The sequence below is a fragment of the Propithecus coquereli genome, unplaced genomic scaffold, assembly GCF_000956105.1.
Source record: "Propithecus coquereli isolate 6110/MARCELLA unplaced genomic scaffold, Pcoq_1.0 Scaffold123, whole genome shotgun sequence".
In the NCBI taxonomy this organism is placed as follows: domain Eukaryota; kingdom Metazoa; phylum Chordata; class Mammalia; order Primates; family Indriidae; genus Propithecus; species Propithecus coquereli.
Genome location: NW_012136414.1, coordinates 2,125,034 through 2,142,433, shown reverse-complemented (window position 1 = coordinate 2,142,433; position 17,400 = coordinate 2,125,034). Strand labels below are relative to the sequence as shown.

Below are 17,400 nucleotides of genomic sequence, written 5' to 3'. Positions count from 1 at the left end.
GGGGCAAACAGCATTACATGTAACCAAAATGTGTTGGCCCCCATTATACCCCAAAAAAAAAAAAAAAAAAAAGAGAGATTTTTTAAGCAGTAGAGTGATGTAATGAAATTGGTGTTAAAAATGATATTCTGGCCAGAGTTTTAAGAACAGAGCAGAAAGAAGATGAGGACAAGCTGGAAAACCTGTCGGTATGCCACCACAGTAGTCCTAGGACTTGAAGATGAAAGTTTGGACTATACTGGTGGCAATGGAGATAGAAAGATGTGAACACATTTAAGATATGTTAAGGAGTAACACATATAAAACCTGGTAATTAATTAGATATGGACACTGAAGGAAAAAGGAATCAGTTAAGACTCCTAGATTTCTGGTTTGGGTAACTGCATAGATGGGGTGTACGAACAAGGTAAGTTCCTACATGTTGAGTCTTGATAGTGAGATATTCAAATGGAAATGTCAAGCAGACACAACTACCAAATCTCTGCTAGTATAAGTACTGCAGTTTCTTCATCTCAAGACAGTTAATCTTAACATCAGCTAAAATAAGCATCTAAAATCAAAACAATAATGTTATGTGACATAAGCCAGGAAAAGAAAAACAAATACTGTATGATCACCTCACCTATATGTGGATCTACAACAATCAAACTCATAGAAGCAGAGAGCAGAATGGTGGTTATTAAGGGCTACAGGGGCAGAAGAACGGGGAGATGCTGGTCTAAGGGTATTAAGTTGCAGTCAGATAAGGAGGGATAAGTTCTAGAGATCTATCATTATACAGCCTGGTGACTATAGTTAATAATAACGTATTGTATACTTGAAAACTGCTAAAAGAGTAGATTTAAAATTTTTATTTTCATCAACAAATGATAAATATGTGAGGTAATAGATACATTAACTTGATATAATCTTTGTTAACAGTATTATTACTATAAATAAAGTTATAGGCCAGAATTTTGAAAATATTTTGTTTTAAAAGTAGTCCCAACAAAAGTGGCATAAAATCTCTAGAATGAAAAAAAACACAAATTTCTGTATTAACATAAATGAAATCTATCTTTCTCAAAGCCTTTTTTCCCCCTAAAGATCTTGGGCAGGATACACATGCAACCAGATGAAGTTTTCAGAAAATGCAAATGCACGACAACATCCTATGATCTCCTATTACTTTCAGATAAGATACAGTCTTACAGCAAGTCTGGTAGCTACTAAATGTTAAGTCCTCAATACCTGAATGGCAGTATTCAACCTGAATGGCTGAAAAAATTATGATCAAGTTGCCAATAAATTTGGAAGAAAGCATTCTCAGATGAAGTAAAATAATCTAAAATACAAATAATTTAAATTATTGTATCAAACAATGATATAGACATATGCCAATTATATTAATGGCATTAATGTCTCTGTACTTCAAAATGTAATTCCAATTTTTAAACATCTTTTTGTTAAATATTAAAAATTCTCATGTCGTGTAATAGGACCAATTTCACTAAGAGTTTGTTTCTTATGTAAATAACCATGTAACTAAATTATAAGCAGGTAGTTTATTTTCTCTTTTATAAATATCCACAGCACCATCTATAGGCAAAACTCAAGTAAGCATGTTCTTCAATACTGTTCTCAATATAGTTCTACCACCAGAAGTCTGATTCGTACAGCAACTCAATTTCTATGCAAAGAATATCTCCATAAGAATACCTGAAAAGGCTTTTATAGTTTACTGCCCCAGGAAGGATAGACCAAAAACAGAAAGGGAAAAAAATTCACTAGAAATGGAGGGACTTGGGTGTACAGGTAGAATTACTGCCACTCCTCATTAAATAAGATTTTCTCTAGCAGCTCTGAAAAATTTGTTGACCTCTTTTCTTTTTCCTCTAACAACATCCCAATATGTATTCCAGGGATTACCAACAATTGTTGAGTAGAATAAAGGGAATGTATTTTCAAATTAACCAATATAACTATATCTGCTCCTTTTAAGTATACTATGTGGTTGTGATGAAACATACTTCCAGCTGTAATTCTGTATACTTTCTCCTAAGTTCAGTGACTTCTTCCCCAGCCTGCATCTTCTTATATAAATCGAGTTCTGTGTCAAGCAATTCTTTCTGCATCTAAAATATAGATATTAATTAATGTTTTACATGGCAATAATATCCTGCATTTATACAAAGCTTTTTATCAAAGAACTTTTACATATTCCCATTTAATCCATACATTTCTTTTCTATCTCCAGTACTATACCACTCTAGCCCGAGCCATAATATTCCACACCTCCACAATACTGCAATAGCTTCCTAACTAGTTGCTGCTTTCACTAACTTCCCTACAATTTATTTTCCATGCAGTAGCCAGAGGGAGAATTCTGTAGCTTGATATGGAGTAATTTTCAAGAAATAACTAAAGAGGAGCAAAAAAAAAAAAAAACAAAAACAAAAACAAAGGTGCTAACAAGAAATATACAGCATGCTTTTATGCAGGAAAGAATACACACACACACCCACACCCGTACATACATACATACACATACACACACACACAAACATATACACATCTATAAAAAGAAACATTAGAAGGATAAACCACTAATGATATTGATTACCTACAGGGCAGGGGATAGGCACAGAGTATAAGGGATCAAAGGGGAAGGGGTCTTCTATGCACACCTTTTTTTATATAATTTGGCTTTTGAGCCATGTCAACTGTTTTACTAACTCAAAAAATAAAATTAAATCAGCAAGAACTGGGGGTGGAGTGGCAGGGGGGCGGGGGGGAAGGCACGTCCAAAACTAAGCACAAGTAGAAATAAACCTACCTTTATCAAATTGATAACTACACAAAAGGAAAAAAATGCAATTCTAGACTGCAGTTCTCACTTTACATCCTTAGGTGGACTACACTGAGGTTGTCAAGAATGCAAATAAATTTTGAATTTTATCAGTTGTGGAAGTGGTATTGTATCAATTTTGAAACTATTCTGAATCTACTATAGGACTGTGTCAATGAATAATATATTGATGTTAGTGGAACCAAGTTGTCATTATGAGACTAGGAGATAAAATATAGAATAAGAAAAGGAAGAACTATATGGTGTTGGATTAAAATTAGAAATATCAATATAAATCATGATTTTATACATACATACATAGACACCAAGTATAAATATTGTGTAACTCTGTAGTTTTTTTGTTTAATCACTTATTACCAACTGAAATTATCTTGCTCACTTGTTTGTTATAAAGGTCAAACTCCTCAGTCAAGCATTCAAATACCTATATTATTTTGTCCTCACGGTACCTTTCAAGATTATCCATAACTATTTTCCTAATTACTGGCTTACCAACTATAACTCCACAGAATTCAAAAGATTAGTAGAGTTTACTTGTTTATATTTATTTATTTATTAATGGCAAGGCGAGAATACTACAATGGTCAGATTTTGAACAAAGGATATTAAGAAAAACTAAATCTTCAATGTGTAGTGTTTAATGTTTTTTAGTAAGTAATAATAGGAATAACAATACAAATTAAAATACCTGAGTCTTGGTTTTTATACTTTTTGGAAGACAGCGTCCAGGAGAAGCAGCTTTGACCTCATCTTTCAACTTGGTAATATTTTTTGTCAAAATCTCTAAAGTTTTCATTATTTCTGCTTTATCTTCAGACTTCATTGTTTTGTTTTTCTCTAGTTTTGAAATTAACATCTGCCAAATTTTTAAAAAGAGAAAAATATTAAGATACTTACTTCTACTATTTTTAACAAAGCAAACACAGAAAGTAAGTATAAAAATAAATACAATTACTTTTAGTGTATGCATTCATGACAAAGCTAACAACCACTAAGTAAAAACAGCGGAAGAGCAGATCTGGTGACGCTAACCATTTAACAATTCAAGTCTTTGTCCTGGTTTACTTTGTGAAGAACTATATTATTATTTGGGTCTCTTAGAACCTAAAATCAAAGCACACAACCAGAAGAAATTCAATTCTATTACTGAAAAACTGTCAATCTGAAATAATATCAACAACTTTACTTTCTGATTTATATGCTGACATTACTGCCCCTACGTATTCCCACTCTATATGTAGTCTGTAGCCCAGAAAAAAACAGAGGAAGTGTTACGGTTCCTTTAATATAGTGAGATATTAGAAAAATTGAATGTTTAATTACTTTCTTTGTCTTAGGGAACAATAATTGGCTAGCCTAAGAATGATACACACAACATGAATAGGAAACAAGATGATAAGTAAGGTAATATGAAGTAGAAAAAGCCACATAATATTATTCGGAGTTGTCTGGTTATTCTGAGTCAAGACGGCTTCAGATTTTGGCACAAAGCACTGTGATTTCTCTTAGTCAAGAACTGAGACTAACTAAATGTCATAAATTAGAGCAACGCTGTCCAAAAGAAATAACGTAAGCCACAAAAGTAATTTCTAATTTTCTATCAGTCACATTAAAAAGATAAAAAAAAGAAAATTAACTTTAAAATACATTTAACCCAATATGTCCAAAATGTTATATTCCAACAAAAATTATTGTGATGTTTGTTTCTTTGTACCACATCTTTGAAATCTGGTATGTATTATACACTTACAGCATATCTCAATTTAGGCTAGACACATTCCAAATACTCAATAGTCAGATGTGGCTACTGACTGCTGTATTGGACAACATAGGACTAAAGGATCTCAAGCCAGTAAGGAAAGGTACATATCGACATTGAGAAAAAGCTTCCATTTCATTATCTGTTGAACAAACTACTGTGAAGCAAAATAACTGAATGAATACTACCTTATTTTCATTTCATGTTGATAACCATAATTCCATTTAAACTACACCCACCATTTACTGTTTGCTCTTTACCTCCAATATACTATCATTGATAACTATATCAGTTACCATTACCAATTATAGTAAATCTGTTTCTCAAAACTATTTAGTGTAACATTAAATTCACTCAAAATTATAACATTTGTAAATATATTTTGCCAAATCTAACTTTATCATTTTACCTTCTGTGTTTCAATGTGCTTTTCTAAAATTTCTTGTTTCCTTTTCCTTACATCCTGCTGAAGTTTCAGTGCCTCCTAGAGTCAGGGATTAAAAATATCATTAGAATATTACTAAGGATAAACAATATTACTCAAGAGGAGAAAAGTGGATATAATTGCAGAAGCTCAGCAACAAAAATTATATGCAAAGTTTTCCTACGTAAAACTTAAAATACGTGTAAAAGTTTGAAAGATCAATCACAGGAACCTTTTGTTCAAAGGAAAAACTAATATTTACTGATATATTGTGGAAAATGAAAGTTTAGTGATAGCCAACAAATACCTTTTGGTCTTATTTTGTGATAAGCACTGAAAAAACACATACACAAAGATTTCCTATATGCAAATTGTGTGCACTATACTAGCTGCACTTACCTGCTTTTTTTTCTGTGCTTCATTATTATCAACTGTAGAAGTGGAAACAAGTAAGGATTTTTGTGCAGCCTTCAAAGCAGCGGGATTATATACTGTTTTTGTTAGGCCAGTGGATGTAGACAACACCTACCAATACAAATTCAATTTCTTAAAAATACATCAACGATTCATGATTTCCTAAGTTCTAATTTCTATAAAACTTAACTTTAAAGCACTACTGTCAAACTTCAAAGCACACTGAACTAATTCATTATATACTTAAAGTAACTAAATCACATTTGGTGGTTTGAAAGGTAGGATATAATGAGGAATAAGCCCTAAAACGAAAAAAATTTAAATTAACACCAAATACCTATATAAAAAGATATTATACAAAGACAAACATACAAAAATGTCAAATCAAGACATTTACTATACCACTGAGAAATATTAGTTTGTTAAATACATTTACTATTATTCCTAATGATTAAAGCAAAAACCGCACACAAGAGCATGGCACAGGAGGAAAATGGATAGTGTCCCTCAAATAATTTTTAAGACCATTTACAATTCTAAAATATACCCTATTGCATTCATTCTCCGTTCTTTGGTAGCAATGCTCCTTCTGCTTAAAGTGACCTCATTCCCTTAAACCCAGCTCAGGTTCAGCATAACACAATCGAGACATCCACAAAGCCCTCATCATTTCTCTCTTCTATGCAGGTCCATATATTAAATTTTATTCCTTCAGCTATTAGGTAAAAATTCTATTAGCTATTTTTAGCTAGTATTAGCTACTTAATAAAAATGACCTAATGATATATTAATTAACGTGTCTTTCTCCCTGTCTACACTGTAAGGGCCCTATAACAAAGACCATGTCTTTCTCCTCTTTGTGCTTCTTCCAGTACCTAAGTCTTGCTACCAACTAATTATGGACCATAGGTAAGATCAAGCACCTTTTTAGGCCTTAGTTTACCAATCTATAAAGTAAGGAAGTTCAATGTGATGGAGGCTAAGGTCTTTACAAACCCAAAAATTCATTCCATGAAGGCAAGGATTTTTTTTTTTTCTTCTTCCTTGGTTCACTGCTGTATCTTCCATGCCTAGAACACTGCCAGGGCACACAGTAAATAATAAGAATTTTTGTACTAAACTAAATGAAAATAATTATAGGTCAGAGTGGACAACCTTTTCTACACAAGGGTCAATTCAAAAAGAAAAGTATTCATAGGCTGTCTTTTTTATCCTTCAAAAGCAAAACAAGTTCCATAGGATAGCTGGTTACTGATTCTTAAAAAGGAGCCTAGGGATCCCTGTAGGGAGATCTACGAATGCTATAAAAACTAAATGTGAAACCATGTATGTGAACACTAGAATTTCCCAGAGGAAAAAACATTCCTTTTAAAGTCTTAAAAAGAGTTTATAACCTAAAAAAGGTTAAAAGAACTACTGAAGTGGAAAAGTAACACTGAGAAAAATGGCTCTACTTTTCAGCTACTAAAATGTTAACGTCTGGGTAACAAAAGTAGCAATCCAAAGACCACCTTCTAATCTTTCATCATGAAATTACATTAGGGAACATCACAAAGCTTAGACAACTCATCTCCATTCTAAGTAGTCAAGAATGTCTTTGCCTCTAAATGAAATAAAAACCTAGAATATTGTAATTGCGCTAGTTCCACATAGTACAACTGATGTGTGAAAATAAAAGTTAACAATACTTGATGTGTGTCAAAATTTGATCGATAATTTTCTTCAATGATGAAAACTAATACTCAGATATCACTAACAAATATTAAATGGTTGCATTCATTAAAACAGGGAGTAAAACACAAATTTTGTTTATGGTCTAACTTCATTAACCATTCTCTGTAATTCTGGAGATCAATTTCTTCCATAGAAGAAATTACCTTACCACACAACAAAATGCCAAACTGTATGATTATACAAAGGTGAGACAATAACTTTTATAAGGGGAGAGACACAAGATAATCTGCCGAAAACAGAGTCTGAGTGTTTAACGAACTGTTTTCCTCATAAGCGTTCCATAACAAGTTGAAAAGTTGTGACCAAAAAAGATTTCTATACTCAAGTTGGAAACAATAAATATCACAAACATATTTTCCAATTTCAAATGTATATTATAATAAAAGCAGAAATAAAGAAACCCATATAAGTTATTTAATTCAGCATTTCTCCAACTTCAGTGTGCAGAGAATAGTCCTTTTCAAAGCATCCTTAACATCTAATATCAGACTAAGCAGTGCTGGTTTAAAGTGCATAGAAGTATCTCACAAGAATAAGAAGACTCCTTTATTCCTAGAAGTATTCTCATTTCCTTGTTTTATTCAGGAACTTCCTTCTATAAAAATAGAACATTCACTAATATATTGAGCCTAAGATTCAATGACTATAAGACACACTATCATTTTATATACCCCTATTACAGAGAAAAAGGCTTGAATTATAACCATAAACACCAACAACTTAAAGATACAGCCTGGGCGGGGGGGGGTTTAAACCCACAACTAATGGAAGCAGAACGTACTGTATGGAGGAGGGACACGCCTGTAGCCCTGGCTTGCGTGGGGCAAACAGCATTACATGTAACCAAAATGTGTGTGCCCCCATTATATCCCAAATCAAAAAAAAAAAAAAAGATACAATCCAATTTCAGAGGTGTTAAAATGTAAAAAAACGTGTCTTGGAAACAATGAATATGTAATTACAAACACTGCTCACTATCTGAATCTACTTGGTTCCAGAGTTTAGATGGCAAGGCATATATGTATTTTCAGAAGATGAAAATCTATTAAAAACGAAACCAGTGGAGAGAAGTGACAAGCTCAATAGAAAAGAAGATGCTATAATTCCTAAGAACACAGTCAAAGCACACATAGTGGCCTTTCCAAACAACCATACCTTGTCTTTTTCCAAATGGGTTTCTATATGTGCTGTAATTTTTACAAATTTATTTTACTTGACACCGCAAGTGCATTCATTTAAAAATTTCAACTGTTTATGAATACTTTTGGACTTTCTACACATATAATCATGTCATTTGCGAGTAAAGTTTTACTTCTTTCTTTCTCTCTCTCATATGGTTTATAGCATTTTCTTTACTTAGTATACGGAGTAGATCCTCCAATACAATACTGAGAAAGGGTGATCAGAGTGGACACCCTTGTCTTGTTCCTCATCTCAAGGGAAAAGCAGTCAGTATTTCACCATTGAATATAATGTGAGCTGTAAAGATTTTTTGCAGATATCCTTCATCAAAGCAAGGAAGTTTCTATTTCTCTTTTGCAGTTTTTAATGTAACTAAGTAACAAATTGTATCAAATGCATTTTCTACCAAGATAATCATTTGGGGTTTTTTCCCCTCCCTTATTCTGTTAATATGGTGAATTAAACTGATTTTCAACTGTTAAATTAACCTTGAATTTACCTGACCATGATGTATTATGTATTTAATAAATCACTAGACATCTGCTAGTATTTTGTTTAAGACATTTGTGTTTATGTTCATGAGAGATACTGTGCTATAATTTTCCTTCCTTGTAATATCTTGCCAGGTTTTGGTATCAAAGGAATGTTGAACTCAGAAAATGAGTTGAAAGGTATCATGTGCTATGTTGTCAAAATGTACATCACTAATACCTCTTAGTTTCCCTAAAGAAATAGAGGTTATAATCCATTTATTTTATTTCCTATGTAAAATATTACTACACATAACTACTATTAGTACTTGTAAAGAAAGAGAAAAAACGGCTTTTTCTCATGGATAAGAATGGAAGGAAAAAAGTATTTTGTAACAATTACTACAAAAGTTATTATAAATTCAGTCACCGAAGTATCATTTTTTAATAAATAATGCCGAAACTGTACTTAAATACAAAAGAAACACAGTTATAATGCTTAACACATTGACTGCTACACTTGGAAAAAAATTTTTTTTCCTTAGGGCCATGGTATTTTATTACAAAAATAGAATAAAAACTTTGAAAACAAAACAATCCTTTCTAATTTAATGAAAAATGAAATTTATTGGCTTCTATTCATTTAATCCATGTTTTTAGAATTAATTTGTCAATATTAATTATTACAATAAGAACATCAACAAGTAAGATTTTTACAAACCAACTATAGGGTTGTGCCCAGGTTTTGTTTCACAAGGTCCCAGGCTCAACACTAGCATGAGTTAAATACAACTCACATGGCAGTCAATGTGTTAAAAGCCATACTCAAAATAAGTAGCTCTAACAGGATTTTAAAGCAGAAATGCCTTGTTTCAATACAATATAAATAGTATCTGAGGAGTTACGTGGATGCTTGCTTATTAATGTAATTACTGTATGATCAATTTTTATATTAAGTAAATCATCTGTTCAGTAACTATAAATGTATATTTATGATATTCACTTAAAGGAGCACACAGATGTGCATTCTATGCCAAGCCTAACTAACTGAGAACTCTAGTGAGAAGATTAGGATTTTAAATATATAAAATATTTTTAAAGATTAACAGTTTTTTTCTTCCAAGAATACTAAATATTCATTTTTTAATCCATTGATCCTTTACTCATTTTAAAATTTTTAAAATTTATTTTCATTGACAAATAAAGATTGTATATAAATGCTCAGTTTATGATGGGATTATGTCCCAATAAACCCATCATAAGGCAAAAATATCCTAAGTTGAATATGCATTTAATAACCCAGAGTGAACCCATCATCAAGTAGAAAAATTGGAAGTTTAACCATCGTAAGTTGCGGATTCTCTGTATATTTATCACAGACAACATGTTGCTTTGAAATATATACACAGTGGAATAGCTAGATCAAGCTAATTAACACTTGCATTATCCCACATATTTTTTTGTGGTGAGAACACTTAAAATCTACTTTCTTAGCAACTCTCAAGAATACATTTTTATTAATTATAGTCATCATGTTGTAACAATAGATGTCTTGAACTTATTCCTCCTATCTAACTAAAATTTTAAATCTTTGACCAACATCTTCCCAATCCCCCTACCCTTCAACCCCTCCTAAGCACCATTCTACCCTTTGCTTCTGAATTCAACTTTGTAAGATTCCACATATCAGTGAAATAGAGACTAAAAGAAACAAAAGAATAAACAATCTTTAGAAATATTTTAACAAATATAAAAGTAAAAAATGTATTCAGTCAGTAATCAATTTTTGCTGTAATAGTTTAGTTCTCAGAAAGTTAAGGAAATACTTTCAAATAAATCGCATTTTCCTATAAGAAACATAATCCAGGTAATAATACTGACAGAGGCCAATACACTAAAAAAGTAAAAATGATCAATAACAATTATGAAAGGAACATATTATAAACTCTCTAATCTTTATATTATTTATATATTTATTTTATTATTTTTTGAGACAGGGTCTCACTCTGTTGCCTGGGCTAGAGTGCAGTGATGTCATTACAGCTCACTGCAATCTCAAACTCCTGGGCTCAAGCTATCCTCTCACCTCTGTCTCCCGAGTAGCTGGGACCACAGGTATGTGCTGCCATACCCTCCCTAATTTTTCTAGAGACAGAGTTTCACTATGTTGCTCAGGTTCCTAATCTTTATATTTAAAATAGCAAAATTACATAAAAAATCTGAATTTTAAAAATCAAAGGGTTAAGAACAACTACCTTGTCTGGTTCTCACTATTAAATTGGAACTAATCAATCAACACACATATGCATATACGAAAGTAAAACTCAAGGGAAATCAAGCAGGTGGCGGAGAGACAATGGGTAAATTCATACCTAATGGGTACAATGCACACTATCTGGGTGATGGGCACACTTATAATGCTGACTCAAACTGTAAAAAAAGCAGTTCATGTGACCAAAATGTTTGTATCCCATAATATTCTGGGGGAGGTCAGGGGGAAATGACTACTTTTTACACTTAAGGAAACACAGCCAGTAAGACTTCAGCATCATACACAACGGCAGCTGCTAAATCAATAGATGAAGTCTTTATATGACACACAACGTTCTTTCAATTATACTACACAATTTCCCTCTTAAAAGCTCCATGGTATAGATGTTAACATATCATCTATGTAAAGGGACCAAGCATATTTTTAGATTGCCAAAAAAAAATAGTATTGAAAAATAACATCCTGTATCATAAATTTGGTATCTAAAACTGATATGATACAGAGCATTAAATACTCAATTTATTATACAGTTTATGTTCTTATAATTTAGAAGGGCTTTAACAAGGGTTTACTGGGTGTTGCTTATAGAGAATATAAAATGTTACATTTGTGTACTTATTTGGTTTAACAATGACAGAGGATACTGCAGATACTAGCTTTGAGCTTTCCCCTGCCTTCAATTTAAAAAAGAATCTTTTAAATAATATTTGATGGTGGAGAATATTCTTCTATTCTTCCTAAGATTTCTCTGAATCAATGCCCTCTAAGGATTCTGCACTCAAACCCCCTAAGGGTTAGGGGAACAGAAACAGAAACCACCAAGGAGAAGCAAAAATAAAATGTTACTCTATAAAGAGGTTCACTAAAGATGACTAAAAATTACATACTTATAAATAATTGTTTTTCTCGAGAGATCCTTTACAGTATTTATTGAGTAATTTTTTTTCATAAATAGCCTGCTACCATTAATGAATTTTCACAAATTTGGTTAGGGGTTATTATTATTAATATAGTATATATTGGTATATATGGTAGTTACATATTAGTTAAGTTATAGTGTCAATTCTAGATTTGTACCCATTTTATTCTAAAGTTATACAAAATACTTATAAAAAGCAGTAATAAAACAATAACAAAACATACTACAAAAATTTTGTAAAAGCTGTGAGTATGGACTTCAATATCAAGAGTACAAATCTTGACATAAACAGATCCTAAACATTATTGGGTATTTTAGATGTCTCCAGAATTGCTCAGTAGTACACTAAGTACAGCAGAACTTAATGTTTTTGTAAGTTTTATTTTGTTTTTAATTGACACATAGTAATTATAAATATTTAGGGGGTACAGTGTAATGCTTTGATACATATATATATACTGTGTAATGACCAAATCAGGGTAATTAGCATATCCATCACCTCAAATACAGGGTTTTTTTGCAGTTCCTGAATCACTTACTATCAAGGAGGATAAATCTAATCAAAGTAAACATTTGATAATGCTAAATTTAATAGCACAGACTAAGCAACACAGTTCAGAGAAGGAAGGGGGATAAAATGGAAAAATTTGGAGGTTTCATGGGAGACAGAGAGATTTTTCAATCTTTAAAGAATAACTATAATTCAGTTAGGCAGGGGTAAATGCACTCTAGAAAAATCACCACCAAAAAAAAAAGGAAAAAGGCAGGAAAGGGCAAGAAACAATAAGCAGAAAAGTACTTTCTAGGGTATAAAAGAAACACTAACGCAACAGAACCAGAATTATTGTGGTACTGATGAGCAGTGAATCAAGCAAAGTAATTTAGCTGAGAAGTTTAAAGTTTCTGTAATGAATCAGTATTAAAATAAGTCTGAGAGTAGGATAGTGACAGTTTAAAGGAGGATAATTCCAGGATGCCAGCTAAGACACTGTACCCACAGGCCAGGGAACTGAAGGTGGCAGAGAAAAAGTAGTAGACTAGAAACACAAGTAAATGACTATAAGGTTTTTAGTTCATATAGCTTAGAAAATGGTGTTATCACTTCCTGAGCTAGGAGACAGGAGAAGTTAATTTACATGGAAAATAATGAACTCATTTTAGGCGAGTTATGCCTGAAGTAATACTGAGATATCCAAGACAAAAGTCTGATACACAGAATGAGATTCAGATTCAAATTTCTAGAACTGCTAAAGTTTAACACAGTAAATAAGGAAAACAATATTGTGAAGAACAAGTGAAGACAGCAGGTCAGCTATCACACTGGATGCTTTGTTTATCTATGAAATTGATTTCTTTTGTAATTCTTCAGAATGGAAAGAGCCATGGACTAGAAATACGAGACCTGGATTCTAGTTCTGGCTCAGTAACTCATAGTGTATAGATCAAACCATAAAAGTATTTGGGTCTTGACTTTCTTATATAATGTGAAATATATAGACATAAGAAAGATTAACTAATTCTAACATTCTGTGATTTCACATACCTCGAAATAAGACTAAAGATCAGGGCATTCACTCATACCTAAACAGAAAAAAATAACACATCTACATAGAACTATAAGACAGATCTATAAAAGTTCTTCATTTAATCATTATTTACCCCCTTATTTAAAAAAAGACATGACTAAACGTATTGTCAGGCTACATCAATAGCTGTTTAGTAATAAATAAAAAACTTACATTTACATCATCCTTTCCAGTTTTAAAAATACTTTTAAACAACTGATTTTATTTAATCCTCACAAAACCCCATGAGCAAGACAAATATTACCGTCACCATTTTACTGATGAGTAAAAAGATTCAGAAAAGTTAAGAACACTGCCCAATGTCATGCAGTTAGTAAGTGAAGAGCCAGGGCTCAAACTCAGGTAAAATTCCTAATTTCTGGCCTTTTCTATTAGGCTGCCAGAATTATCAAATTAAAATGCACAGTATTTCTAAGGAAAATAAAAAAAACAAAAAGAATGGAGCACATGAAAATATAGTGAGAGGCAAGTATTAAAATGCTGATGCAAAAAGTAAAAAAAGAAAGGCAAATATTTTTCTCTTTTTCAGCAAATAGAAAGCAAAAAGGTAGGAACAGGAGATACAGGTACTATTAAGAAGCAAGAGTTTGGAACTATGAAAAAAATTAAAAATTAAGATGCCACCTGAAAACATTTACGAAGCCGAGACAAACACATCATGCTATTCTTCTTACCTTTTCAGTTGCTGAAACAGATGGCTTTGATACAAAACCCAACCTGTCCTTCACAGATAACTTAGTTACATTCTAAAAAAATTAAAATGGACATATTCAGTGTTTCCCCAAACATATATAAGTCTGTTGGGATTTTGAACATTCTGATTCTACTTACATATACTGAATCTATGAGTATACTGATGCTAATCACAAAAACTTGGGCATTTTTTTAAAGGGAGCGAAACAGAAAGAAATGTGTGTGGAAAAAACAAAAATAAACAGTATATGATATTAATCATGAAAAAGTATGACGTAAAATAAGAGGTCTGAGCCAGGTGGTTGCTAAAGTCCCTTCCATCGAGATGGAATCATAAATTCTTAGAACCCTATGCTAACAAGTAGAAAGTCTGAACATACTGAATATTAGGTTTAAGTACGTAAAATATACACCACTACGCTATTAACTATTACTGCCATTCTTTCCTAAAGTATGTTTCTTTTATATCCAAATACGTTGTATTTGGTGATGATTTGGAATATCAGAATTGGGGATTTTTTAATAACTAACAATTTATCAATTTACATTCTTTATGTTCTTACAGAATCGCAGTATCTTACACTTCAGGAATTATCTAGGAAGACAATTTTAATAAGGTGGCATCCATTAACTAAATAGTATACTACATCATAATTCTATGTTACACATCAAATGCTGAAACACATGGAAACAAAGGAAAGCTAAGTTTCAGAGACTGAGAGTATAGAAAAAAAGATTGCCACTCAAGCGTGGAAGAAAGTGGGAAGGAAATGACATATGGAGAAGAGAATCCTAGAATCAGGAACAAGTGATGCAGAGTTCTGAGAGAGCTCTATAAGTACTTGAAAAAGTATTATACTAAGCATGCTTAACCTGATAGTTTAAGTCTTTCCTTCCCCAAAGCTTTTAATGTAGTCTACTACACAATTATCTCTGGAACAGAATTTAATTAAGTAAAAAGATGATGGCAAAAATAAGATTTAGTGTACTAAACTTCACTCTTCAGGCAGTTTTGCTAAAATATACCACCTTCACAAAGTGAAAGAGAAATTGTTCTCATAAGTAAGTATTAATTACAGAGAAGAATTTAAGATTCAAATACTACAGGAAAAGTAGTGTGTGAAAATGTTATGATAATGGTAAAAAAAAAAAAAAAAAAACCTTATAGGTGGGGTTCAAATATGTAAAGTCTATCATATTTCTTTGTAAAATATATACAATTAACTATAATGAAATCACCAAGGGAAATTAATTTACTGAGAACCCATTATGTGACAGGCACAATGTAAGACCTTCCCTTTACCTGAGGAAGGTCTGAAGTGGCACTCTGGGCTTCTGCAGGTTCAATAGTACTTGATGGTACTGGACCCAAACGCTCTTTGACCGACTGCTTCACAACAGGCAAAATGGGTTGCTGGACTAAAGGCTGCATTACCTCAGAACAAGAAAAAAATTTCAAACAAGCTGATTAGTTCAGGAGCATGGAAGGTAATCTTTGTTATTTTGTTACCAAATTGCCCGTGCAGAAAAAGTTGTAAAAACGCAACTTATAATCAAAACCTAACTGCCCTCCAATTTCCTTCACACATGAGTATAGATGTTTTCTCTGCATAAAATAACTTATTATAAAGTACAAGAAAAAGTTAAAATCCACCCTTTACTATCTTCTGTTTTAACAAAGTGCTGTAATACACCTCTATAAGCAATTAATCTAAAATTGTATTCTGATCGATTCACTGATGGGGGAGGAGACAGAAAGAGAAGAAGTGAGGGGAGAAAGGGAAGAAGTGAAAGAGATGGGAAGAAAGAATTTCTAAGATGAACCCAGAGCCTGATTTTCTGAAATATATATAGCTACCATTTACTGAGTGCCTCCTATTTGCCTGAGATTATTCTATATGCTTTATACATACCATCTCCTATAATTCTCTAAACTAGGATTAACTTCATAATTAAGTGAGAGAACAGGTTAGAAAGGTTGTGTAAGTTCAAGTCTACATAGTTAACAATAGCTAACAGTACAGCCAGGGTCTGAACTCAAGTCTACCTGATGCCTCTGCTCTTAAACACTACACTAACAGCTTTCTAAGAAAAGCACTTATTTCATACAAATTTCTCTCTTACCTTTGGGGAAGTAGTTTGTAACTGTTGGGTGTTTCCTTCTCTGTGCCAATAAACCTTAATAAAGCGATTGTTTAACACTGCTTCTGTACTTGATATTGCTTTCTTTGCTTCTTCATATGTTGCAAATTGGATAAGGGCACCTTCAGGATCACCATTATAGGCAACCTAAGATTTAAAATATTAACAGCAGTGAATTTACAGAGGAAATCCGTTGCTTCACACAGGAAAATTCATCAAGAAGTGAAATATTGGTCCTTCTAAGTAAGATTCTACCTATACACTTCCTTACATCTAGATTATTACCACGGTTTACTTTCAGTCCAGGAGAAACAGTAACCGAGAATTGTTCACAGTATAAAAAGAGCCTCCTCTATGTAATAGCAGAAAATGCTAATTGCACAAATGTTATATACATGCATTCAAAATGTTTCTCTTTTTACCCACAATTTTAATACTGACTATGAGAAATAACCCTTATATGTCAATGAGTGGCATGGCCAAGATCCATATAGTCTGGAGAAGGCAGTAAACTACTTTCCAAGGGGTAATCATTAACTAAAAATTACAGAAAAACTCATCCATACAGTATCTCAAATTTATAATTCCCACAACATATTTCCAAGAGCATGAGAAAATCTAAGAGCAACAACAACAAAGACCTACATAACAACAGCATCAATCATACAATCACATTTGACACATAAGGAAACTAAAATTTCAAGGATACTATATACCCATACAACTAATAAGTAATAAATCCAAGGCTTTTCACTTCAAATTTTCTATTCTTTCAATGATAGCAGTGTTTTCCAAAGTTTTGTACATAAAGCACAGGTGGTGTGCAGCAACAGAGAACAGAGATTAAGGGCACAGTCTGAATCAAATAGCCTGGTTCAAGCTTTGGCTGCTATTCTCATATGAGCATAAATAAGTTATTTAACCTTTCTGTGACTGTTCTATAAATGAGGATAGTAA

General features: G+C 32.4%; 1 protein-coding gene across 1 annotated transcript in view; it reads right to left on the bottom strand.

Moving 5' to 3' along the window:
- Positions 1–17,400, bottom strand: part of RBM26 (RNA binding motif protein 26) — a 101,036-nt gene that overhangs the window by 37,998 nt on the left and 45,638 nt on the right. Inside the window, exons 12-18 of the mRNA XM_012637757.1 lie at positions 16,426–16,590; positions 15,605–15,736; positions 14,283–14,354; positions 5,431–5,556; positions 5,017–5,091; positions 3,537–3,704; positions 2,010–2,114 (exon numbers count right to left, since the gene is read on the bottom strand). Of these exons, the coding sequence (XP_012493211.1) occupies positions 2,010–2,114; positions 3,537–3,704; positions 5,017–5,091; positions 5,431–5,556; positions 14,283–14,354; positions 15,605–15,736; positions 16,426–16,590 (843 nt within the window). The remainder of the gene's footprint in view (positions 1–2,009; positions 2,115–3,536; positions 3,705–5,016; positions 5,092–5,430; positions 5,557–14,282; positions 14,355–15,604; positions 15,737–16,425; positions 16,591–17,400) is intronic.